The sequence below is a fragment of the Ahaetulla prasina genome, chromosome 2 (genome assembly GCF_028640845.1).
Source record: "Ahaetulla prasina isolate Xishuangbanna chromosome 2, ASM2864084v1, whole genome shotgun sequence".
Lineage (NCBI taxonomy): Eukaryota > Metazoa > Chordata > Lepidosauria > Squamata > Colubridae > Ahaetulla > Ahaetulla prasina.
This window is the reverse complement of record NC_080540.1, coordinates 184422845-184450478: the sequence shown is the minus strand read 5'-3', so window position 1 is coordinate 184450478 and position 27634 is coordinate 184422845. Positions and strand designations below refer to the sequence as shown.

The window sequence follows — 27634 nt, the reverse complement described above, 5'->3', positions numbered from 1 at the left end:
AGATTGGTGATGGGAACTATGAAACGATTAATAGTAGTGCAGATTCAGTAAATAGTCTGACAGTGTTGAGGGAATTATTTGTTTAGCAGAGTGATGGCCTTCGGGAAAAAACTGTTCTTGTGTCTAGTTGTTCTGGTGTGCAGTGCTCTATAGCGTCGTTTTGAGGGTAGGAGTAGGGTAGGAGTAGAAGGGTAGTAGTTGAAACAGTTTATGTCCAGGATGCGAGGGATCTGCAAATATTTTCACTCGATGGTCATTACCTTACTGACGACCCCCACCCTGTCAAAGATCTTGGAGTTCTCATATCAAATGACCTTAATGCCAAAGTCCACTGCAACTACTTAGCAAAAAAGGCTCTAAAAGTTGTAAACCTAATTTTACGCAGCTTCTTTTCCAAAAACTCTACACTACTAACTAGAGCATACAAAACATTTGCCAGACCTGTTCTTGAATACAGCTCATCCGTCTGGAACCCATACCACATCTCTGACATAAATACAATAGAACGCATCCAGAAATATTTTACTAGAAGAGTTCTTCACTCCTCCGAAAACAACAAAATACCTTATACCACCAGGCTTGAAATCCTGGGATTAGAAAACTTACAACTCCGTCGACTTCGACATGACCTGTGTTTAACGCACAAAATCATCTATTGCAATATCCTTCCTGTAAAAGATTACTTCAGCTTCAATCGCAATATTACAAGAGCAAAAATTAGATTCAAGCTAAATGTCAACCGCTTCAAATTTGATTGCAGAAAATATGACTTCTGTAACAGAGTTGTTAATGCTTGGAACTCATTACCTGACTGCATAGTCTCTACTCAAAATCCCAAAATCTTCAACCAAAAGCTGTCTACTATTGACCTCACCCCATTCCTGAGAGGACTATAAGGGGCGTGCATAAGAGCACAAAAGTGCCTACCGTTCCTGTCCTATTGTTCTCTTCATTATATCAAATTAATATAGCTGATGCATATATTTTTTACTTATATATATATATTCTTCATGATATGTTGTTTTATTTATAACAATGTTTGTGGATTTGTGACAAAATGAAATTTAAAAAAAAAATGTCCGTGAGTTAGAAATAGTTATTTGTGATGTTAAATGGCAAAAGGAGCAGTATCCTTCCTCCCTGTATACCCCCCTTCTTTTTTGCCTTGGAAGAGAGAAGTAAGAAAAGGGGGGGTGCGGTTTGTTCTCTCTTTTATACATTTTTTCTTTGCCGAGTCTGTCTGAGAGAGCTATGAGCATGCGCAAGATGGCGGTGTGGTGAATCGGGGCGGAGGCTGGTGGTCCATTCCTGGAGAGGTTGGGCCGAGGAGGGGGCTTTTTCTAGCATGGCCTCTGTACCTCGCTGAGGAACATCCTGTCGTCCCGATGAGGGTTGTTTTGCCCTCGAGGATGGTCGGGATGACAGAAACGGAGGTTTGGAAGCAAGCGGCGGTTCCTGGGCGCGGCTTCCAGGCGCGGCGGGCCTGATGGGGTGGTGGCTGGTCGCTGGTGGCTTTCCCGGCGCTTCCTGGTGTTTCCTGGTGCTTTCTGTTTGAGGCTGCAGTGGCATGTGGCGGCTGAAGGAGGCGGCGTGGATGACCAAGGGTCGCGGCGGTGAGGCCATCTGGGGCAGCGGAGGTGATGGACCGAGGACTTGCTGAGGCGGTGAGCCGGGATGGCAAAGATCTGTGAATTAGGCCTTTGAGGAGGACTGGGGGCCTGTGGGCCTGAAGGGGGAGCGGCTGCCGAGGTTTTTTCCGGATCATTTCGGCCTGTTTATACTGGCATGTTTGTCTTGCCAGTGGGGGCCGGGCAGCTGGGGTGCTGGGGGAGCCGGCGGTTCTCGTCCCTGGAGAGCCAACAGAGCCCACAGTCGTGGCGGAGGGCGCTTGGGCCTTGGTGCCTTAATCAAGTTAACAACGATTAAAACAACCTTGGAGACTTTTGGAGCCCAGCTGGGTACCCAGCGGAGCCCTTCGAGCCTTGGGGCCCTTGTTGTCGGGGGTTGTTATGCTAAGGGGACGGTGGTTGCCTTTAAACATCTATTACGCCGGCAGCGATACCCGGATGGGGATGGCGAAGATGGCAATGGCGACGGTGACTGTCCTCCTTCCCCCCAAGGGGGCTCTATGGTTTCTCGGGGGCTCCGCTGGGGTCCTTGGGGGCCTCCTTGAGTGGCGGCTGGATGCCAGGGCGGTGACGACGGTGATGGCAAGGCTATTGTGGAAGACGTCCCGCGTCGGCGACGGGCACTGCTCTTTTCTCCCTTTGATGGAACCTCCGTGAGAACCTGGGGGGTGGACCATCTTAGTTCCACTCAGGATTATGCTATTTAAACCATGCACTTTTTAAGACCTCTCCGTTTTCCAGCTGGAGGTTTCTGTCCAATGACTGTCGTTTGAGACCTCGACAAACCAGGATACCACCATTCTCTTTAATCTCTGATGACTTTCTCACATAATCAGCTTCTTGCACTGCGAGATGCCCCCCTCTCGCGGGTATGGCCCTTCTTTTTATCGAGGGCCTACCTCGATGATGGATTTTGGAATCCCGAGAGGCGGCATGCTTCTAAGAGAGGGTTAAGGAGGTTTTTAAATTCATGTTTTTGTAAACTTTTATCCAATTCAAATAAGGGGTTAGGGGGTGGGGTGGGTGGGGGGGGCATGCCCACAGGGGATTAGGCTAGTCCCTTCTAAGGTTCACGATCTGGAGGTTTGTAAATTGGAGGTCTTAGAGGAGGTTAAGGCTCGACCATGTATGGGTACTTCCATCTGCACGGTTCAAGGGAGGGGCAGGTATGGCGGAAGCAGGGGCTCGTATCAGGTTCGGGGAGTGCGTTCTCGCTGTTTAAAAGCGATACCGCACTCCGGGCCCTTAAGCTTCACTCAGGTCCCGAGTGGTTATATCCCCCGGAACCTGGACCTTCGGCTGATGTTATGTAATGCCAGGTCCGTCATGAATAAGGCCCCCCTCATATTCGATCTTATTCAAGAGGGGGGAGCGGACCTAATGGGCATTACGGAGACCTGGCTGGGCACGGAGGGGGGTTCCCCTCACTGAGATGTGCCCGCCGGGTTTCCGTGCGTTTCATCAGCCGAGGGCCCAGGGTAGGGGTGGGGGAGTAGCGTTTGTTATTAACGAGAGTCTGGCTCCGAGGGAAGTCGCTGTCCCGCAGATAAATGGTTGTGAAACCCTCTTTGTGAGGTGGGGCCGGGGGGTGCAGGTGGGCTTGCTGATCACGTACCTGGCTCCTTGCTGTGTGACGGCAGCCCTGCCCGAGCTGCTGGATATGATAGCTGGGACGGCGGTTGAGACCCCCAGGCTTATGGTCATGGGGGATTTCAACTTGCCGTCGGCGGGCGACTCGTCAATGGCAGCTCGGGAGTTCATGGCTTCCATGACGGCCTTGGACCTGACCCAGGTAGTTGCGGTCCCCACCCACGTCGGGGGTAACACACTGGACTTGATTTTCGTCTCGGGACAGTGGCTAAATGATCTGGAGTTAGGGGAATTAATATCTCAACCCTTGTCATGGCCTGATCATTTACTCCTTCAGCTAGACTTTCGGACCGCTGCACCTCACCGCAGGGAGATGGAACCGGTTCAATGGTTCCGTCCCAGGCGCCTGATGGACCCTGAGAGGTTTCTGACGGAGCTTGGGCCATTCCCGAGGGAGTTAGCCCACGGCTCGGCTGAGGAGCTGGCGGCTGCCTGGGATGAGGCGGCCGCTGGCGCCTTAGACCGCATCGTGCCTTTGCGGCTTCTGACCCGGCGAGGAACTCGACCAGCTCCTTGGTATAACGAGGAGCTGAGAGAGATGAAGCGCCGGAAAAGAAGCCTAGAGAGTGCCTGGAGGTCCAGCCACTCCGAACCAGACCGAACACTAGTGAGGTCATATATTCAGACCTACCTAGTGGCGATCAGGGCGGCGAAACATAACTATTTCTCCGCACTCATCGCATCGGCAGATAATCGCCCAGCCACCCTGTTTAGGGTGACCCACTCCCTGCTCAGGCATGAGGCTCCGGAGGACCCCTTACAGGGACATGCTGAGGATTTTGTTCAGTATCTGTCTGATAAAATCGCTCAGATTCGGGACGGCTTGGACACTGATTGGATAGATTCAGGTGGGATGGCGGAGACGAGTCTTGAGAATGTTATCTGGGCTGAGTTCGATCCTTTGACTCCTGAGGACATGGACAGGTTGTTGGGTAGGTTGAACTCCACCACATGTTTATTGGACCCGTGTCCCTCCTGGATGGTGCTGGCCACTCGGGAGGTTACACGAGGCTGGCTCCAGGAAGTTACCAACGCTTCTTTGTTGGAGGGTGTTTTCCCTGCCGCTTTGAAAGAGGCGGTGGTGAGGCCCCTCCTTAAGAAGCCCTCCCTGGACCCGGCTATTTTAGCGAATTATCGTCCAGTCTCCAACCTTCGCTTTTTAGCGAAGGTTGTTGAGAGTGTGGTGGCATATCTGCTTCCTCAGCACCTGGAGGAATCTGTCTATCTGGACCCGTTCCAGTCCGGTTTCAGGCCCGGTTACAGCACCGAGACGGCTTTAGTCGCGTTGGTAGATGACCTCTGGAGAGCCCGGGACAGGGGTTGTTCCTCTGTCCTGGTTCTTTTAGATCTCTCGGCGGCTTTTGATACCATCGACCATGGTATCCTGCTGCAACGGTTGGAGGGATTGGGGGTGGGAGGCACTGTTTATCGGTGGTTCTCCTCCTATCTCTCTGACCGCTCGCAGACGGTGTTGGCAGGGGGGCAGAGATCGGCCCCGAGGCGCCTCACTTGTGGGGTGCCTCAGGGGTCTGTTCTCTCGCCTCTCCTGTTCAACATCTACATGAAGCCGCTGGGTGAGGTTACCGGTGGTTTCGGGGTGGATTATCATCTGTACGCTGATGATACGCAGCTGTACATTTCCACCCCGAACCACCACAATGAAGCCGTTGAGGTGATGGGCCGGTGTCTTGAGGCCGTGCGGGTCTGGATGGGGAGGAACAGGCTCCAACTCAACCCTTCCAAGACAGAGTGGCTGTGGGTACCGGAGTCCCGGTACAGTCAGCTTACACCATCGCTGACTGTGGGGGAGGAAGTACTGACCCCCAGGGAGGGAGTGCGCAACTTAGGCATCCTCCTGGACGATCGGCTGTCCTTAGAGAATCATTTGACAGCCGTCGCCAGGGGAGCATTTTATCAGGTCCACCTGATTCGCCAGTTGCGCCCCTTCCTTGACCGGGACGCCTTACGCACAGTCACTCACGCCTCGTCACTTCCGCCTGGACTATTGCAATGCTCTCTACATGGGGCTCCTTGAAGAGCACCCGAGGCTCCAGTTAGTCCAGAATGCGGCAGCGGGTGATAGAGGGAGCACGCGTTGCTCCCATATAACACCTATCCTGCGCGCCTACACTGGCTACCGTAGTCTTCGGTGCAATTCAAGGTCTTGGTTACCACCTTTAAAGCGCTCCATGGCTTAGGACCGGGATACCTTCGAGACCGCCTTCTGCCGCCGATTGCCTCCCAACGACCTGTGCGCTCCCACAGAGTGGCCTCCTCAGGGTGCTGTCGACCAAACAATGTAGGTTGGCGACCCCCAGGGGGAGGGCCTTCTCTGTGGCGGCACCAGCCCTGTGGAACGAGCTTCCTCCAGGATTACGACAACTACCCGACCTCCGGACCTTCAGACGTGAACTGAAGACTCTATTATTTCAGCGCGCGGGACTAGCCTAAGATAAAATGTTTTAGCATATTTTAATGGGGTTTTTATTGGTTTTTACTGTTTACTGGAGATGGTGCGGTATATAAGTTTGATTAATAAATAAATAAAATAAATAGAGAGGTAGGGCAAATGGGTAGCTTGTTCCTGCAATTCTGCATGCATATGGCAGCTATGCAGATATATTTTCAATCCTGCTCTAAATTGCGATTCCGATTTTATTTTTTAAATGTTTGAGGTGTTTAAATCACTTTAGATAACAGAGACTTGATGTTAAAGTTTGGGACAAATATATTTCAGAGCAGAGACCCAAAAATACCTCATGTACGTGATTTCTTTTAATTTTGGGGGGTGTTCTTTTTAACATCCTCTTTTATGTTTGTATGTCTGTGCGTTTTGAATGATAAGGGGTTGAGGAGATTTCTACGATAGTCTGGATATTTTAGCCTAGTGTTACCCGGAGGAGAGGATGGATTTTGAGGATCTTAACCCAGAGGTATGAAGGAAAAAGACGACTAGGCTTATTCCTCAAAAAAAAATGTTAGATCCTACCCTAATGGATGTTCCCTTAAGGAGAGATTATTTTGTTTATGTGGATGGAAAAATAAAGTAGTAGAAGGTAGGGATGGATGTTTGGTTTGGCTAGCTAGGAAGCTTGTGATCCACTTACAAGTCTGTTCAGGTACTTGTAGCTGCTTTAGCTTAGTTAGAAGATTGTCTGGAATGATGGTGTTGAATGCTGAACTAAAGTCTACAGAGAGGACCCTTACATAGGTCTTTGGAGATTCAAGATGTTGTAAGATGTAGTACAAAGCCATATTAACAGCATCATCTGTTGATCTATTTGCTCAGTATGCAAATTACAAGGGGTCTAACAGCGGTTCCGTGACGGTTTTCAAGTAGGAAAGCACTAGCCTTTCAAAGGCTTTCATGACTACAGATGTTAGAGCAACTGGTCTGTGGTCATTCAGTTCCTTGATGGTGGGCTTCTTTGGCACTGGGATGATGGTAGAGCGTTTGAAGCAAGAAGGAACATAACACATCTCTAGTGATTTATTGAAAATATGGGTGAAGATGGGGGCCAATTGGTCAGCACAGACTTTTAAGCAAGAAGGAGTTATCTTGTCTGGGCCTGGAGCTTTTCCTGGCTTTTGTCTGTGAAATAGGTCCTGCACTTCCTTTTCTGTGATCACTACGGGTTGTGAACCCAATGAAATGGGGTCAGTTGTAGGAGGCTTGGCTGGTGTTGTTGTTGTTGTTGTTGTTGTTGGTAAAAACAAGTTGTGCATTTCCTTGAAGCTTGAGGCAATAGTGTAGTTGGCTTATGATAGAAATGTAACACCCCTCAAGTTGGGTATTTATCTATGATAGGTAAATACGGTAATAAGGAAAAGGGGAGTTACTTTCCTGTATGAGGAATTGCTGAAAGAAGAGTCATGGGAAGTTGTTTGGAAGGAAAAGGTGTTAAAGAAGGAGGTCTTTTCACTTGTTTGTAGCATTGGAAGATGGCATTATGAAGAGGGTGTTGGCCCAGATATAAGCTGGGAAAAAGAAACCTGTAGTGTTTTTGTCTAAATGGATGGATTCTGTAGTGAGAGGTTGGTCCTTGTGTATGCAAGCAGTAGCTGCTACTGTTATTTTGGTGGAGGAAAGTAGAGAATCAACCTTTGGAGGCATTGGTGGTGAAAAGTCCACATCAAGTGCAGACAATTTTAATGCAGAAAGCCCCAAGGTGGCTTACCAATGCTGAGCTTTTTGAAATATGAGGTTATCCTGTTATCACAAGAGGATTTAGTTCTCTCGACTGATAGGAATTGCAATCCAGCAGAATTCCTGTCAGGGGAGAGAAAAGAATGGGATAATATGGAACACAATTGCGTGGAACCAATCAATTTACAAGCAGAAGTCCGAGAGGATTTGGAAGATAGTCCTATAGTGGGTGGTATCAATGTATTCATTGATGAGCCTTCCCGGGTGGAAAAGGGGAAGAGGCTGATTGGTTATGCAGCGGTGAATGGAGACATTACTGAGGTACTGGAAGCAGAATGGTTGCCATCTGATTGGTCAGCACAGATAGGTGCAATGTTTGCTTTATTATAAGAGTGAAAGTTGTTAACAAATGAAGTGGGTAATATTTATACTGATTAAAAGTATGCGTATGGAATATTACACTCCTTTGGAGGATCTGGATAGAACTAAAGCAAGTGAATTTTATAATAACTTTATTTAGAAAAGAAAAAAAAAGGGGGGGGCGGCAAAGGGCCAGAATGGCTGGCTATAATGCATATTGAGGCACATAAGAAGGGAACTTCTAAACTAATAGATTAGTGGATGAAGCTGCAAAGACAGCAGCATCATTAGGGGGGAATTGATGATCCGAATCCCTGCTTTGGAATTTGATGTGAAACCTGTATTCACTGATAAGGAAAACAAATGGTGAAAGAAAGGGTGAAACAGGTAGATGATAAATAGATAACAAAGGAGGGATTGCAAATCGTGAACAAACCTGTTATGAGAAACATATTGAAGAATGAACCTATTTGGGAATAAAAGTGTTATTAATTTTGTTAAAAGGAAAACTGTCAGCCTCCACTCCAATCCTCACATCTTTTTGTACTCTTTATATTCAGTAGTTAGATTGCAATGGGGTTTTTATGTGTAATGTAAATAACTCATGGATTCAGGTTAAGTAGAGAGGGCCCTTTAAGAGTGTCGTCTGACATGAGATCAAGGGGGGGGGAGATTGATGGTTTGAATTCAGAAGGAATGTTAGAGCGCAGGCTTTCAACGGACATTGCATTCCTGAGATGATTTACAGCCAGAGACCTGCGGAAGAAGATTACCACGGGGGGCCGAGAAGGAGTTGGCATTGGACCAGACCTGCTGACCTCTTGGGGGAGGAGGGACTAACGATGGGATATGTAATGTTAGCCATATTTTGTCTCAGATCCAACTTTATACTGCTGCAGTCCGGATGTATTTAGTAAAAGTACTTTTCTTTATTTGCAAATGAAGTCAAGGTGTATTCTTTCCTAAATATAATCAGAGGCAGCCTGACATTAAGTTGGATCTCACAGCATGTCGACCAACCAGGATTTTAACCAAAATACCGAGGGGGCCGACAGAAAAACTTTGATGGGAAGCCAGCCAGCTGCTGAACTGGGGGAGGTGACCGGAGGTTTTTCTTCTGTCAGTTTTAACCCTGAACTGGAGGATTGCAGAGCCCGGTGGATGGAGCAATTACAGCTGGAAGAAAAAAGGTGGCAACCAGATCCTGAAGTGCTTCCTTCTGAAGTGACTAAAAGAACAAAGGGGAGAGCTAGACTTTCAGATTGGAAAGAAGAGCAGGAAATCAGAGACAAGCTCCAGTTGGACGAGGCATTGCGTCTTTACCGTGAGGTGAAAGTAAGGCAAGCAGCGCGCCAAAGGTATGAATTTATTTTATTATTTATTTATTTAATTAGATTTTTATACCGCCCTTCTCTCGAAGGACTCAGGGCGGTTTACAGCCAGATAAAACAGAACAACAGAATAAATACAAGATAAAATAATATTTTAAAAACTTATTAAATTTGGCCCAGATTAAAATATATTTAAAACAGTAAAACCCACTAAAAAATTAGAAACCAAATAAAATCTAAAATTCTATGCCAGTCCTGCACGAATAAATAAATATGTCTTCAGCTTGCGGCGAAAGGTTCGAAGGTCAGGAAGTTGGCGGAGTCCTGAGGGAAGTTCATTCCAGAGGGTGGGAGCCCCCACAGAGAAGGTCCTTCCCCTGGGGATCGCCAGCCGACATTGCTTGGTGGACGGCACCCTAAGGAGTCCCTCTCTGTGAGAGCGCACGGGTCGGTGGGAGGCAATCGGTAGCAGTAGGTGGTCCCGTAAATAACCCGGCCCTGAGCCATGGAGCGCTTTAAAGGTAGTAACCAGCACCCCTATTCGGTCCTCCAGGGGGGAGGGAGAAGAGGATGAAGAAATTACCAGGGGAGCAACTGGGGGAGTTTCCCAATGTGTAGAAATTTTGGAACAACCAGAACCAGAAATCCCCTTCCCAGAGGCAGATGAGTCGGATGGAGGGCGTACGCCACCTGCTGGCCAAGTGAGGCTGCACAGAGGAAGGAAAAAGCCTAAAATCCCTCCCATATCTGGGAAATTCGATGGAAATGCCAAGGAGCTAGGACTGTTCCTGGCGTTAGTGAATAACCATATGATGGACTGGGGGGAAGATTATTGGTCACAGGCAGCACAAGTTAGAGCTGTGACCCAAAACCTAACAGGAAGAGCAGCTGCGTGGTTTGTGTCATTATATAGCGGCCACTCCCCCTTACTGCAAAACTATGAGCATTTTATGACTGCACTGAGGAGGAGGTTCGAGGACCCCCTGGCAGAGCAGAAGGCCAAAGGCCGGATGAAAACCATCAGGCAAGGGAGGAGACCAGTGGCTGACTACAGCCAGGAGTTCAGTGATCTGGTCCCCATGATGAGAGGATGGTCAGAGGTGACCCTTGTGGACATTTACAAAGATGGCCTGAATGGAGATCTGTATGAATTGTGCCGGACACGGGCCTCTCCAACCACGTTGTACGGCTGGTACACCCTGGCAGCGGAGATGGAAATTGAGCTAGCGAAGGATCGTAGCCAAACAGAGCGTGCTGGAAGGCCAAACCCTGCCCATTTTCCTAGAGGCCCTCTAAAGGACGCCCTTACGTTGGAGAGTGGGAGGCAACGCTCGACTGCGTGCTACAGATGTGGAAAAGAAGGCCACTGAGCAGCTGACTGTCAGGTGAAGCTGGTGCCTAAGTCGACCCCTAGTGGTGGAAAGGAACCGGTGAAACCAGCTGCTAAGGCGCGAAAGTCGGCAAAAGTGGGAGAAGGCGTTGCCAAGAAGGCCACTCCCATCAGGGAGGAGCGTGGAACTCCGACCGAATCCGATGACAGCGAAACCACGTCAGAATCCGATGAAGATCTTCTGGTGAGTTGGACACGGGTCCTTTGAACATCCCGGTCAAACTGCATGTCCCTTCTTCGGGTAATAAGGGGGAAATGCTAGCGCTCCTAGACTCTGGGTGTACTAGGTGCATCATCAGTCCCGAGGTAGTAGGGAAAATGGAACAAAACTGAGAACCCTACGTAGGCCCATAGCATTTGCCCAGTTGGATGGCTCTGTGGCAGGGGGCAGGGGGCAGGGGGAGGGCCCGCCCATTTTGTAACAGAACCCATAGAAATGATGATGGGAGACCATCGTGAGGTCCTAAACTTCATAGTAGCCCTGGGGATGGACCAACCTCTGTTGCTAGGCTTGTCATGGCTGCGGAAGTGGAACCCCCATATTAACTGGAAGACAGGAGTCTTATGTTTTCGCTCTAAGACGCTAAGAGGGGAGAAAAGAGACACCAAGTGGAATCTACCGCGGCTGTGCCTCTTGACGTGATGGGGGCAACGACGGAACGGATAGAAGGGGAGGAGAGGATACCTAAGGAATACTGGGACTTGCAAGAAGTCTTTAGCGAGAAAGCATCAGATGTTCTACCTCCCCATAGGCCTACTGACTGCGCAATAGACATACTTCCAGGGGTAAAGCTTCCAAAACCAAAAGCTTATCCCATGACCCAAAAAGAATTGGGGGAGCTACGTAAATTTATAGACAAAAACTTAGAGCGGGGGTTTATCCAACCAGCTAGGCCTCGTGTGGCCGCACCAGTGATGTTCCGAGAAAAGAAAGATAGCTCCTTTCGTCTTATAGTTGACTATAGAAACCTAAATGCAATATGCGCCGAAAACGTATACCCCATGCCGCTCATGAAAGACATGTTAGCGCATCTAGCGAAGGGAAAGTTTTTCTCCAAATTAGACCTACGAGAGGCTTACTACAGAGTTCGTATAAAGGAGGGGGATGAATGGAAAACCGCTTTCAACTGCCCCCTAGGATGCTTTCAGTTTCGAGTACCGCTGTTTGGATTGCAGGGGGCACCCGCAGTTTTCATGCAACTAATAAATGAAATACTCCATCAACATATGTTTAAAGGGGTTCTTGTTTACCTTGACGATATACAGATATACAGAAATAATGGAAGAACACATAAAACTAGTAAGAGCAGTACTCAAAAAGTTATTATCTGCAGAACTTTATTGCAAGCTATCCAAATGTGATTTCCATCAAACAAAAATAGACTACTTAGGATACCGCATATTGGCGGATGGATTGGAAATGGACCCAGAGAAAGTGAAAGCTGTCTTGGAATGCCCCCCTCCCCCCCCGCACACGCAAACAGCTGCAAAGTTTCTTGGGATTTGCGAACTTTTATCGTCAGTTCATCCCCTCCTTTGCTCAAATTGCTTTGCCAATCACCAACCTCTTAAAAACTAAGGGAGATACAAAGCCCAAACCATCATTACCTCTCGAATGATCAATGGAATGTCAAGCAGCATTTGAAAAGTTGAAACGACTGTTTGCTGCTGAACCTATTTTAAAACACCCCAACATGGATGTTCCTTTTGTGGTACAAGCAGATGCTAGTGATGTAGCGATCGGAGCCATTTTGCTCCAAAACAATGCTGATGGTAAACTACAACCTTGTGCTTTCACTTCTCGAAAATTGACTGAAACTGAAAGAAGGTGGGCTATTTGGGAGAAAGAAGCATTTGCAGTTCTTTGGGCTCTTCGCACTTGGAGACAATTCTTAGAAGGTTCCAACCATCCTTTTGAAGTTTGGACTGATCACAAAAATCTGGAAGCACTAAAAACTCCTAGAAAACTTTTGCCTAAATAAGCCCGCTGGGCTCAATATTTATAGGGCCGGATAGCTCAGCCTGGTAAGGCCTGTTATTAAGACCTGTTATTAAGAACACAAAGCCTGCAATTACTGCAGGTTCGAGCCCGGCCCAAGGTTGACTCAGCCTTCCATCCTTTATAAGGTAGGTAAAATGAGGACCCAGATTGTTGGGGGGGCAATAAGTTGACTTTGTAAAAAATATATACAAATAGAATGAGACTATTGCCCTATACACTGTAAGCCGCCCTGAGTCTTCGGAGAAGGGCGGGGTATAAATGTAAACCAAAAAAAAAACCGTTTTAATTTCACTTTACATTACATTCCTGGAGGAAACAACTTTTTGGCAGATGCTCTTTCACGTCTGCCCCAATACAATGGTACATGCTCTGAGGTGGTACACCCAATACTTCCCATTCAGCAATTAGCAGCTCCGGCTATAACCCAAAGCCATACCAAAACCGAGACATCACTACCAGATGAATTAACTAAGTTATTTAAGGAAGCTTTGAACTCAGATGACTGGTTCTTGGCTCATTCGCACGAATGCACGCTCCATGATGGACTAGCTTGGATTGGAGCAAAACTATATGTTCCTCTATCACTCAGAGAAACCATCCTACAACGATGCCATGATGCTAAAATGGCAGGACATTTTGGGTTTGTGAAAACCTTGCACCTTCTTAAAAGACAATTTTGGTGGCCAAGTCTTAAAAAGGACATTCAATCGTATATAGCAAGTTGCCCTGTTTGCGCATCATCTAAAAGGCCTCCAGGAAAACCTCCTGGATTACTTCAAACAGTAGCCTGACCAGGAGCTCCATGGAAAGAAATATCCATGGATTTCATAGTGGAACTACCCGAAAGTGCAGGCAATACTGTAATCTGGGTAGTCACAGACCTGTTCTCCAAACAAGTCCATTTTATTCCATGTTCCAAAATACCTTCTTCAAAGACTCTGGCAAAGTTGTTTGTACAACACATTTATAGACTCCATGGGGTTCCTGAACGCATCATCTCAGATCGAGGAGTTCAATTCACTTCTCAGTTTTGGAAAGAGTTTTTGCGACTGATTGGCTCTGCCCAAGGATTAAGCTCCTCCCATCATCCCCAGACTAATGGAAGTTGTGAACACTCGAACTCAGTACTAGAACAATATTTACGTTGTTACATTAACTATCAACAAGACAATTGGGCGGACCTACTACCTTTTGCAGAAGTAGCCTACAATAACTCAATTCATAGTAGCACAGGATTTACTCCTTTTAAAGTAGCTTCAGGCCAAGACTTTGTTCCCATCTCGGAACTTCCAAAGGAAAAAAACACGGTTTCATCATTGTCAGAACGGATAGATCAAATACAAAGCACATGGAAAATGACTCGAAAGGCGATTGATGATGCCCACCGTGCACATAAAAAACAAGCGGATAAAAAAAGATCCCCTGAGAACAAGTACCAAGTTGGAGATAGAGTTTATCTCTCCACCAAATATTTACAAACCACTCAAAAATCTAAAAAACTGGGACCCAAGTATGTGGGACCTTTCCCCATAGTGAAAATCATCAACCCCATGACTGTACAGCTAGAATTATCAAAAACACTTAGAAGAATTCACCCCGTTTTCCATGTGAGCTTACTGAAACCAGAACACACGTCTACTTTCCGTGCTAACCATACACCCCCTCCTATACCAATTCTCATAGAGGGTGAACAACATTTTGAAGTAAAAGAAATCTTAGATTCAAGAAAACATAGAAATAAAATTTAATATCTTATTGCTTGGAAGCACTTCCCTTTGTCCCAAGCTGAATGGGTGAACAAGGAAGATGTTCGTGCTTCAGAAAAGATAGCACAATTCTATAAAAATTATCCTGACCAACCCTAACTTTTCTCTTTTCTTTCCAGGACTAATGTCCTTGTTGCAGGAGGGCCTAATGTCAGCCTCCACTCCAATCCTCACATCCTTTTGTACTCTTTATATTCAGTAGTTAGATTGCAATGGGGTTTTTATGTGTAATGTAAATAGCTCATGGATTCAGGTTAAGTAGAGAGGGCCCTTTAAGAGTGTCGTCTGACATGAGATCAAGGGGAGGGGAGATTGATGGTTTGAATTCAGAAGGAATGTTAGAGCGCGGGCTTTCAACGGACATTGCATTCCTGAGATGATTTACAGCCAGAGACCTGCGGAAGAAGATTACCACGGGGGGCCGAGAAGGAGCTGGTATTGGACCAGACCTGCTGACCTCTTGGGGGAGGAGGGACTAACGATGGGATATGGAATGTTAGCCATATTTTGTCTCAGATCCAACTTTATACTGCTGCAGTCTGGATGTATTTAGTAAAAGTACTTTTCTTTATTTGCAAATGAAGTCAAGGTGTATTTTTTCCTAAATATAATCAGAGGCAGCCTGACAAAAACCATATATATATTTGTAAAGGCATGTATACGATAGCCATGCAAGTGGGAGGTGGAACCATCATGGGAGGAAAATGGCCTTGGGAGGCACAGGAATTGAACTATTCTGTAGTGTTAGACATGGAACAGCAAGGTAACCTAACAGCCACCTCCGGAAAAGATGGTAATTGGGCCCTAACCTCGAACTTAGTGGGATCTGTCTGCTATGCCCGAAACCATACTACCGATTGTCACCAGGTAGGATCTTTATAGTATTTATCCACCTGGAATAATGGCGAATGGTGGTCAGGTAAGGGATACCAGCCCACAGAGGAGGCTATGGCCCTCTCCAATGTCTCCATCCTCAGCTCATACATCGCCAAGCAACATAACACCTCCCTTGTCTGGTTAGCCCCTGATGGAATGTATTGGATTTGTGGAAAATTTGCATATGCTCAACTCCCAGCCAATTGATGTGGAGAATGTGTGCTTGGAATAGTGAGGCCAGGATTCTTCCTGTTACCCCTCTGACAGCATCAAGTTTTAGGAGTAAAGAAAGTATTAAATCCAGGCCTTATATTATGCAGAACAGATTGGCTCTGGACTATCTTCTGACTAAGGAAGGTGGGGTTTATGGAAAGTTCAATCTGTCGAATTGTTGCATCAAAATAGACCACAGTGGAAAGGTTATCCAGGAAATTATTGATAAAATGGTAAAGTTAGCACATGTACAAGTTCAAACATGGAAGGGATTTAATCTGGGGGAGGTCTTCTCTGGATGGTTCCCTAAGCTACCTATTTTTGTTAAAACTATATCCAATAGTATTGGATAGTGCCTTTTATTGGTTGAAAAGAGATCCAAGGCCCAGGCTATGGTATTATGGGAATACGAACGGGCTAATACTTATGAGCAATGTACTCTGGATTATGAGTTTGAGACTACAAGTTAATCTAACAATAATAGTGTAGTCACAAGAGTGGGGAATGAAGCAGGACCCCAATGCTTTATAATACAAGTGCTTTATTTTTATTTATTAGGATTATAACAAGATGTATTAGAGATAGAAGTTGACGTGTCACATAAAAGCAGAAGTATATTGCTTGGCAGAGGTGTGGTGTTGCAAGCTTTCTGTAAAGCACAGAAATATTTCTACATGCTGTTCTTTGTAACCTGTTCCAGTAACTATATGTGGCAAGTAAGGGGCATCGATAGCAACGTATGCATCAACATATGTATCCGGATGGTGTATGATAATGGTAGCCCATATATGGGCTTTTGTCTGTGACAACCAATTAGGATAACTTCTTCTTTTTCTTGTGATATCTGTAACCAAAGGTATAAAAGATTATGCTTGAGCCTTGCTCGATGCTCAGACCTTTGTTTTCCACGTGAGTAGGGGTCTGTGTCCTATTTGCGCAAATAATAAATTAATTCTTGCTTCTCAAATCCTCACTTTAAGACCTAAGTTTTCTATTACAATACAAGAAAAAAAGGAAATAGAATATTATCTAGTCTGGGAGAGATGGTATAAATGGTTGGAGGAAAAGGGGAAAAAAAGGAGAAGGAAAAATTAAATAACGGATAAATTAGGAGTAGAAATGTAAGAACAAATAGGAAGAAACAAAAATTGTGGAAAGGAAATTGGGTACACGTGTATATCTAAGAATATATGTAAATAAAATAATTAGAATAATGTATTATAGTGATATAGATATATTAGAAATATACGTATAAAAGATACATTAGGATAAGAGAGAAAATGTCTAAGTATTGATCACCTACACAAAACTGTTGTTGGTTTTTTTAAAATCTGTTTAATAAAAATTATTTTAAATAAATAAAACCTGAACTATTCCTGTTGGGGATTTTACCAGAAGCTTATAATAAAGAAAACGTATATTCATGTAATAACCGCAGCTAGAATTGTATTTGCACAAAATGGGAAAAGTAAAGAGATCCCTATGGATGAAAATGTGATTAAGAAACTATTAGAATGTGCAGAAATGAATGATTAACACTTGCAATTAAAGGAAAGGAAGAATCTGATTATTACAATATATGGGAGTTACTTTATCAATGATTACAGAATACTTCCCACACACGTGATCCTCGAAAATCTTGCCGTGGACTTTATACCGCGTGCCAAACACCTCAACGGCCGTCAGAGCAAGGGGCTAAAACAATACGGTCGCGTTGTGGGTCAAGCATACCCTAGAGTAGGGGTCCCTAAAATAGGGGTCCACGGCCCACTATAGGGCCGCGGGCTAATCGATATTGGGCCGCGTGAGAGGCAGGCTGGTGCGCACGCCTATGTACGCGCGCCCACGGTGCTCGCGGCCCCTCTCGCATCGTCGCGGGCAGAGCACGCGCTTGCCCCGTCCACAAAATCATCCCCTCTTTCCCCCACTTCCCGACCGCCAACCCAGAAAGGTTGGGAACTGTGCCCTAAAGCCACGGTCAGATACGCTTTGCTTATGCCGCGAATTGAAAGTCATCTATCGCACCCGTTTAAAGTAGTGACGTTCGGGCCTTATTTGAGACCTTGGGCTTCCTGTCGCAGGGGGGCGGGTGTCGTGTGATTTTTATTTTCGAGGCCGGAAAAATCTGGATTTTCAGCTGCCCTTGGCGAGAGATCCCGGCCTGGGAAGAGACTGCAGCCGGCCTTCCATTGGCGGAGAAAAGGCGTGCAAAATAGGGCGGCCGCCGCAGCTATGTATGCGAGTCTATGAGTGGCAGCAACGGCTGCCAATCAAGTTGCCAGTGCTTTCCCCAGGTCTTGTTGCCGCCGGGGCGAAAGGGGCGTGCGCCGGAGGAGGAGGAGGTGCCGGCCTCACGCCTTTACCCACACAGCGAACTTGCCCGCCACCGACAATTCCTCCGCCACTGGTCCGGTGCCTGCTTTCTCCAGCTTCCGTCGTTCCTGGCTCGGTAAATTGAAGGCTTCGAATGTCACTTACTTTTCCAGAATCGGGTGCCGGAGTGGAGACGGGCGGGTGGAGGGAAAGCCACCCTTAGACTTTCGTGGTTGGTGTGGCAGATTTTTAAGAGTCTGAATTCCATGGTCAATACCGCAGTGGAATTTGTACCCCGCGAATGTCCTCCTCTGTCACCTGGGCGTTTTTCCATTACTCCGGCGGTGGGGTTGCCATTCTTTGCAGAGATACATGATGCCAACTGCTACCCTGCCTTTCACAATCCCGCGGGTTTTCCATCAGACTCAATGTTCCCAGCAAGACTGGTCGGAGAAATGGCGAGTCGATTGCTTTTATAAATTGAGCTTCTAGGCAGCCAGCCAATTCCACGGAGAGAGAGAGGTGGAAGTAAGAAAATGTAGGATTTATTTATTTATTTATTTTATTAAATTTTTATACCGCCCTTCTCCCGAAGGACTCAGGGCGGTGTACAGCCAGAATAAAAACAAGATATATACAATTTAAAACAACATTTAAAAAGAGCAAATTTTAAAGGCTGATTATTAAAATTTAGATTTAAAAATTTAAAAATATTAAAAATACCCAATTTAAAATTCAACACGAATTATGCCAGTCCCGCTTCAATAAATAGATATGTTTTGAGCTCACGACGGAAGGTCCGAAGATCAGGCACTTGACGCAGGCCAGGGGGAAGTTCGTTCCAGAGCGTCACTGCCCCCACAGAGAAGGCCCTACTCCTGGGGGCCGCCAGCCGACACTGTTTGGCGGACGGCACCCTGAGAAGACCCTCTCTGTGAGAGCGTACGGGTCGGTGGGAGGCAAAGGGTAACAGCAGGCGGTCTCGTAAGTACCCGGGTCCTAAGCCATGGAGCGCTTTAAAGATAGTTACCAAAATCTTGAAGCGCACCCGAAAGACCACAGGAAGCCAGTGCAAGCTACGGAGCAGCGATGTCACGTGGGAGCCACGAGCTACTCGCGCAGCCGCATTCTGGACTAACTGCAGCCTCCGGGTGCACCTCAAGGGCAGCCCCATGTAGAGAGCATTGCAATAATCCAGCCTAGACGTAACCAGAGCGTGAGTGACCGTGCATAAGGCATCCCGGTCAAGGAAGGCGCAACTGGCGAACCAAGCGAACTTGGTAAAGGCCCTCCTGGCGGCCGCCAGGTGTTCATCAAAGACAGCCGTCCATCCAGGAGGGCGCCCAAGTTGCGAACCACCTCCTTTGGGGCCACTAACTCGCCCCAACAGTCAGCTGCGGTGCAGCTGACTGTACCGGGATGCCGGCATCCACAGCCACTCCGTCTTGGAGGATTGAGCTTGAGTCTGTTTCTCCCCATCCAGACCCGTACAGCTTCCAGGCACCGGGACAGCACTTGACCGCTTCGTTGGGGTGGTCCGGGGTGGAAAAGTACAGCTGAGTATCATCAGCGTACAGATGATAACTCACCCGAAACCACTGATGACCTCACCCAGCGGCTTCATATAGATGTTGAACAGGGTGGCGAGAGAATCGACCCTGAGGCACCCCACAAGTGAGGCGCCTCGGGGCGACCTCTGCCCCCTGTCAACACCGTCTGCGACCGGTCAGAGAGATAGGAGGAGAACCACCGATAAACGGTGCCCCCACTCCCAATCCCTCCAACCGGCGCAGCAGGATACCATGGTCGATGGTATCAAGGCCGCTGAGAGATCTAATAGGACCAAGGCAGAGGAACAACCCTGTCCCTGGCCCTCCAGAGGTCATCCACCAACGCGACCAAAGCCGTCTCCGTGCTATAACCGGGTCGGAAGCCAGACTGGAGCAGGTCTAGATAGACAGTTTCCTCCAGGTGCCGAGGAGCTGCCATGCAACCACACTCTCTACAACCTTCGCCACAAAGCGAAGGTTGGAGACTGACGATAATTACCCAAAATAGCTGGGTCCAGGGAAGGCTTCTTGAGGAGAGGTCTCACCACCGCCTCTTTCAAGGCGGCGGGGAAAACCCCTTCCATCAAAGAAGCATTTATAATCCCCTGGAGCCAGCCTCGTGTCACTTCCTGAGCAGCCAGCACTAACCAGGAAGGGCACGGGTCCAGTAAACATGTAGTTGCATGTAACCTCCCCAGCAACCTGTCCATGTCCTCGGGAGCCACAGACTCAAACTCATCCCAAATAACCTCAACAAGACGTGTCTCTGTCATCTCAGCTGGATCATCGCAATCTTGGTCCAAACTATCCCGAAGCTGAACGATTTTATCGTATAGATAACCGTTAAACTCCTCAGCTCGTCCCTGTAAGGGGTCATCCCGTCCCTCTTGATGGAGGAGGGAACGGGTCACCCGAAACAGGGCGGCCGGGCGGTTATCTGCCGATGCAATGAGGGTGGAAGCGTGGGCGTTCCGCCTCCCTCATTGCCACTAGGTAGGTCCTAGTAAAGGACCTCACTAGTGTCCGATCAGCCTCGGAACAGCTAGACCTCCAAGTACTCTCTAGGCGTCTTCTCCGGCGTTTCATCTCTCTCAGCTCCTCGGAAAACCAGGGAGCCAATTGAGATCTACGCCGGGTCAGAGGCCGCAAAGGCACGACACGGTCCAAAGCCCCAGCCGCGGCCCGTTCCCAGGCCGCAACCAGTTCTTCAGTCGTGCCGTGGGTAAGATCCTCAGGGAACGGCCCAAGCTCCGTCCGGAACCTCTCCGGGTCCATCAGGTGCCTGGGACGGAACCAACGCATTGGCTCCGTCTCCCTGCGGTGGTGAGCGGCGGTCCGAAAGTCTAGGCGAAGAAGAAAATGATCTGACCATGACACTGGCTCTTTAACTATATCTCCTAAATCCAGATCATTAACCCACTGACCAGAGATAAAAATCAGGTCTAGCGCGCCTCCCCCAATGTGTGTAGGGCCATCAGTTACTTGAATCAGGTCCAAGGCCGTCATGGAGGCCTGGAACTCCTGAACCACCGTTGATGACAAGCCGGCTGATGGCAGGTTGAAATCCCCCAAGACCAAAAGTCTGGGAATCTCAACCGCCACGCCAGCAAGCACCTCTAGTAGCTCAGGTAGGGCTGTAGTCACGCAGCAAGGAGCCAGGTACGTGATCAACAGCCCCATCTGATTCCGTGGCCCCACTTCACAAGGAGGATTCACAGCCAGCTATCTGAGGAACAGTGGACTCCTCGGCCCTAGACTTTCTTTAATCACAACCGCCACCCCCACCCCTACCTTGGGCCCTCGGCTGATGGAATGCACGGAAACCCGGAGGCACAGTTCAACCAGGGTACACCCCTTCTGTGCCCAACCAGGTCTCCGTAATGCCCATGAAGTCCGCGGACTCCTCTGAATCAGATCACAAATCAGGGGCCTTATTGACCACGGACCGGGCATTGCAAAGCATCAGCCAAGACCCAAGCTCTGAGGGTCTTGACCTTCCGGGGAACAGTGAGGACTGAGGGCGGAGCACGTGATCGCTTTTAAACATCGAACACGTGCTCCCGAAGAACAATTCGACCCCCCGCCTCCGCCATATCTGCCTCTCCCACTTACCGTACAGATGGGATAATACTCTCTGCTCTGCACATACCCTCCCCTGTCTTGGACCGGCTGTAATAATGTCGTGGCGTGCACTGGGACTGGACATACCCTCCCGACGGGTTTCCCCAACACCCGACCTTACCTCCCCTTTAAAATTCCCTATTTAAAAATCCCCAAAGACTCTTCCTTGACGCATGCCACCTCTGTGGGTCCCAAGCCCCGTCATTGAGGCCGGCCCTAGGTAATGTGGCAGGCCATTCCTGCAGGCGGGGCACCTCGCAGGCGCAAGAGTTCATGTGGCGAATAACGCATGGAATCAGTCGACAGCTGACTATGTCCCCTTTAGCAGCTGAGATGTTATACTGAGATGTTTTTCCGGGGTCCGGTATCAGATGGAAAAAGAAAACAGGCAGTCTGTCCTGGATAGATGTAAAATCCATTAGATAGATGTAAAATCCATTGCTATCCTGGTGGATTAACAGACAAAAGATCGTAAACCGTCTTAACCCAACCCGGACCAAAGCATGACTGCTCTGTTCCATAGTCCGAATCCCCTCAGGGAAGTAGGTGGTGCTACCGTCGCCTCCTTCACGTCGCTCACCCCTCCTCCAGCACCGTGCATGGCGGCCGTGGTTATCAAAAGGCCTAACCTTGTCCAACGGCCACCAGATAGATGTTGCGCTGGGCCAGAGAGTGCCGTCTGCGGGAGAGATGTTCCAGCAGTCCAGGGAGGAGGACCGAGGGTGGGGGTAAAAGGGTAGCCACAATGTCAGCTGGAGGCTACACCGTCCTGCCCCACGCCTCGACATGGTCGTCAAGTCCACCACTCGCCCCCACCCTCAGTGGGGGAGATGGTCCAACGAGCTGGGAACCAGAAGACCAGGAGGCGTAGTCCAGGGGTGCAACCAGGAATGTAACCAGGGCGCGGCTGAATGAGCGCCGTCTCAGCTGAAAGCCTGCAGCCCCCTCCCCTCATCTCCACAAGGCCGCCTCCACCTGTCCGCCGAGCCTCAACCGCCGACGGGGAAGATGTTGTGGCGAAGCGAGGGCCAAAGTGCCAAGCCACGCAGTCCGGGCATCGCGGCGTAGTTGGCACACGCCGCCCCCCCCACACCTCCACATGGCCGTTCGTCTCCCACCGCTCACCCTGCATTTAACAGGGAGATGATAACAAGAGCGGGGGACCCGGGACCATGAGGCTCAGTCCGAGGGGTGTCGTCTGATGGAAGCAGTTAGCGGCGCCAAAAACAAACGCCGCTAACCACCAAACAGCTGAGAAACAGCTGAGGACCGGCCGGCCGCCCACGCACCTCCGCGAGGCCGCCATCTTTGCCCACCCCGTCTCCGGCTTCTCCGACCTCCAACACAGCGACCGCGGGTTCAAAAAGGTCCTAGGACCCCACCCGCGGTTGCTGGGATATAAAGTTCATCGGACCGGGGGAAGCAAGCGGCAGAGGAGGCAGCAGGACATCGCCATCAGCCAGGGATCTTGCCAACCGCCGATCAGAGCGCTCAGTAAGCCGCCATTCTTGCGCATGCGTAGAAGCTTTATTCTGGGCAAGTTGACATATATCTGCCACTTTAAAAAACTATCATAGTGGATTCAAATGCTCAGTGGCAGTGGTCATGGCCCATTGACAAATTGAGTTCTTCCATAAATGGATTTATTAGTGCTTATTAGTACTGATGAAGTGTAGTTTAAGGATACAGTATAGTAATTCATACTAAAGTATCAGGTGCAAAGAATCAGGATCACTAATTGTTCTAGTTAAGGTTTATTGCTCAAGCCTATTGCTATTGCTCTATTGCTCAAGAATCTAGTCAACTAAGGTCAGCACTAAATTGGCACTTGATAAGAATCAATGGAATTTTGGGTGGGTAGGAATTTACTTGGATGCATGTGGAAACTACAGTAAGGACTCCAGACTGATTCCTCTTCTATAAGAAGTTTGTTATGGCATGTATCAACATTTATCTAGCTCTGATCACCACTGATCTGGTCTGTAATATACTGTCTTTGGAGATGACCTGCAGGCAACAGGTGGTACAAAATGCAATGGTTTGACTCCTAGTGGGTTAACTAGTAAGCCAGGTGTTGAAGCTAATGATTGACAAGAGGCTTATATGCCCAATTCAGAGAGCTGATTGTTAGCTTTAAAACAGCTTATGAAGCTTTCATACACTGTGTAAACAATTATTAGACAAGTTGTATTTTTGAGGATTAATTTTATCATTGAATAACTACAATGCCCTCAATCAATCCAAAATATTAATAAACCTCTAAATTGAATATTTAAGGAAGTAAAAGTGAGCTTTTGGCTGTCTTACAGGAATATGTGTGCACAATTATTGGGCAACTATTAGTGTGCAAAATTATTATGCAACTAAAAAAAAATTCCATATCACTTATTTATTTTCATCTGTTAAGGTCAAAATAAAAAAACCAAAAATGTTATAAACAATCATAAATCTTCCATTCATGGAGTTCGTCAGTTTCTTGATCTGTTGATGATCAACTTTTTGTGCAACAGCAACCACAGCCTCCCAAACACTGTTCAGAGAGGTGTACTGTTTTCCTTCACCGTAAATCTCCCACAAGTTCTCAATAGAGTTTAGATCAGGTGAGGAAGGGGGCCATGCCATTATTCTTCCATCTTTAAAGCCTTTATTGGCTAGCCACGCAGTGGAGTACTTCGATGCATGCGATGGAGCAGTGTCCTGTATAAAAATCATGGTCTTCTTGAAAGATAACAGACTTCTTCCTGTACTACTGCTTGAAGAAAGTGTCTTAAAACTGCAGTAGGTTTGGGTGTTGATTTTGAGTCCATCTTCAATCCAAAAAGGTCCAACTAGCTCATCTTTAATACCAGCCCATACCCGTACCCAAACTCTATCTTGCTGGCATCTGAGTTGAAATGGAGCTCTGTGCCCGTTACTGAACCAGTCACTGGCCTATTCATCTGATCCGTCAAGAGTCACTCTCATCTCATCAGTCCATAAAACCTTTGAAAAATTTATCTTCATATATTTCTTGGCCTAGTCTTATTCTTACCATGTTTTCCCAAAAATAAGACTCTGTCTTATATTTTTTGCCGCCAAAAAAGGCACCAGGTCTTATTTTCGTGGGGGATATTGTCCACTGACTCACCTCACTTGTGTGCATTCCCCTCGGCCTTCTTTTCACTGTCAGAGGTCTTCAGGAACTTCTGTGGCCAGCAAGGCTTTCCTGAAGGCCTCTGCAGCTGATAACAGAGCTCTGGATCAATCCTTGTAGCTGCAGAAGAAATCAGCCGGCAAGGCAGATGATGGGATGTGCGAGGCTGGCTGCACTGTCCGAAGGTAAGTAGAGCAGTTCCAATCCCCCATCCGCCCCCTAGCTTAATTTTTACCTGTGCATCCTGGAGTGGGCGGGGTCTTAAGGGCATATTTTGGGGGTAGGGCTTATATTGGGCGCACGTGTAAAAGTCAAGTGAGGACTTACTTTCTGGATAGGTCGTATTTTTGGGGAAACATGATATGTGTCTTGTTCAGTGGTGATTGGGTTTCAGCCTTCCGTACCTTGGCTGTGTCTCTGAGCACTGGACACCTTATACTTCTGGGAACTTCTGCTAGGTTGCACTGTTTTATTTCAGTGTATTTCAGTTCTTGTTTTAATTTAGCTTAAACACATTTCTGATGTTTACAAAACTGGTAATTTTTGATGATATTGTAATTGTTTATATTTAGATTCCTTTTTTGTTTTTATTAACTTTATATGCCACTCATCTCACTACTGGTGTTATGTATTGAATATATATAGTTGTGTTAAACCACTCTCTCATTATTGCTGTCTCACTTTAGAAAATCTTGATTTCCCTAGCTAAGCAATATGTACCATATATTTCTCTCACCCTGCTTTCAGCCTCTGGGATCAAGTCAACCATCAGTCTTCCCTCTTTATGTCAAGGCGTATACTACATTGCAATTCATAATGATTTCTTAGTAATTAGAATAAAATAGAATGGAAGGTCAACTGCTAAAGATTGAACAGATTATTTCAAATTAAATACGTTAAATTTTGTTGCTGTATAGTGTTATCTAACGCTTCTGGCATGATAGTGTTCTTCTTCCCAGGTTGCATTTTCAGATACCTTCATGTATCCAGGTGACAGTTAATCCTTTCTCTTCTTCTCTCCTGTTCTTTGATAAAAAAGGGCCACCTTTACTTTACTGCCTTCATAAATGGGTGCTGCTTACTTTCTTAGGTCTATGTTATTTCTACTCTCCCCACAGTATTCCATTGAGACTTAGAGCAATTCAGCAAGTCATGCTAGAAGTTCACCTGTCAACCATTTTGGTACAATGCAGGCTATCTTAGACAAAGTATTATTAAATTATACTTCAATAGCATTATTTACAGTATTTATATTTGCTTATTTTTTGTCCATAATTTGAATAGCATCTGCAATTAACTACAATTTTAATGTTAGTATGGCTTAAAAATCTGCTGCATGAAATATATAGCTAATGGAATGCCATTTCTGTGTCTGTTTCCTTTTTCAGAACTGAAGTGTATCCCTAGCTGGTGCTGAATAAATCTCAACATGGTATCTGAAACCTTAGGCCTGGAAAGTTCCTCAGTATGGGTGCTGGCACTGTTGGGAACTTTTACAGTAACTGTTCTTGGACTGGTGCACAAACTAGGACTGATTTATCAATTCTGGCATCAGGTAAAGCCATTTTACAACATAATTGTGAGATAAAACATCTGGAATCATAAGTATCCAATACAATCCTCAGTGGAAGCTGTAGTCTTGAAAAAATTATTCAGATAATGAAATATTTTTAGCAGGTGGCTTTTAAGAGAAAGTAAAAAAATCCCTAGTTTTTATATATCGACAGTTCATTCCTCTGGTTCTGTATTAGAGAGAATTGTGGCAACCAGATTTTTGTTGTATGACTTATGTTAAATAGGATCAACATATGTCTGTATCCTTTCTAGGTGGACCCTAAAAGTACCCGGCATGGTGGGGAGATAGTGGCAGAGGTGCTAAAAGCTCATGGTGTGCGTTACTTGTTCACACTTGTGGGTGGACACATCTCCCCCATTTTGGTGGCTAGTGAGAAATTGGGCATTCGTGTTGTGGACACAAGGCATGAGGTGACTGCTGTATTTGCAGCAGATGCAGTGGCCAGGCTCTCAGGTATTGCTTTGTACTACTTTTTTCTGTGGGAGGAATACACAGACCCAATAATGACACTGTCTGAATTTTTCTGTTGCAGGAACAGTGGGAGTTGCTGCAGTGACAGCGGGACCTGGAGTAACAAATACTGTGACAGCTATGAAAAATGCCCAAATGGCAGAATCTCCCGTGTTGCTGATTGGAGGGGCAACAGGCACATTGCAGAAGGTAGACTGCTTCAGCCACTGGCTCTGAAGTTTGAAAAAGAACAAAGGCGCAGTTTGCTAATATTGTTGATTTGTTTTGTTAGATAGGCTTTCTCCCACAATCTAAATTAGCTTTTGCAGAGCATCTGTGTGGTAAACAAACCACTTATAAATATTTGTGTACCAGCTATTTCTATGTGAAACAAGTATAAGAGTGGGCTTTCAGTTTTTTCTCGCCATTCTTCCTTTTCTCAGGGCCGAGGAGCTCTCCAAGATATTGACCAATTAGCTCTATTGAAGCCACTCTGCAAATTCTGTGCTTCAGTGAACACTGTCAAAGATATTGCTCCTGTGCTGCGAAAAGCAATTGCTGTTGCCCAATGTAATACTCCAGGTATGTCCTTGTTCTACTGACTTGAAATTAATCTGGCCTGTTTTCCCATAATTACAGTTTCTGAGAAGAGGGGTAGCTTGGTAGGAGTGATTGCTGGCATAGACTACTTCTGTCCTGTTTGCTAGAATGTTTGATTTAGATCTCTTTTTGCTTTCGTTACCTATTTTGGAAATCAGGAAGTCTTTCCCTAAGGTCAGTGCCATTGTTACATACTGGTATAAGCTAAAACAAATTAAAATTTCAAGAACTTACCCATAGCAACTTGGGGAGACTTTGAAGAAACACATCTTTTATTTTAGCACAGCACTTTTTATTTCTGAATAGTACCCACTCTCAGCAGTGTGTTTGCCCATCATTTGAAAAACAACTGGGTCTGGGGATTGCAGCACACCTTTCACACATCTCCTTGGCTCTTAATCTTCCCATTTAATCCTCAGAAGTAGACTCTCAACAAGTCTGAAGACATTGTTTGTGTATCTAGGAGGAATACATTGGTAAATTGAAGTTTGGTTTCAAGACAATCTACTTCCTCTTCTGTTGTAAAAT

At 46.9% G+C, this 27634-nt stretch overlaps 1 protein-coding gene across 6 annotated transcripts in view; it reads left to right on the top strand.

The window, feature by feature from the left end:
• Positions 1-17644: 17644 nt before the first annotated feature.
• ILVBL (ilvB acetolactate synthase like) overlaps positions 17645-27634 on the top strand; it is a 36915-nt gene continuing 26925 nt past the window's right edge. The window contains exons 1-6 of one of the 6 annotated variants that reach the window (XM_058166741.1): positions 17651-17812; positions 24517-24665; positions 25869-26035; positions 26308-26509; positions 26589-26716; positions 26950-27088. In XM_058166741.1, the coding sequence (XP_058022724.1) occupies positions 25910-26035; positions 26308-26509; positions 26589-26716; positions 26950-27088 (595 nt within the window). In that variant the 5' untranslated portion in view covers positions 17651-17812; positions 24517-24665; positions 25869-25909. Of the gene's footprint in view, positions 17813-21607; positions 22842-24516; positions 24666-25868; positions 26036-26307; positions 26510-26588; positions 26717-26949; positions 27089-27634 lie in introns of those variants that run through there. The other 5 variants (XM_058166744.1, XM_058166739.1, XM_058166740.1 and 2 more) reach the window with 5 other exon arrangements.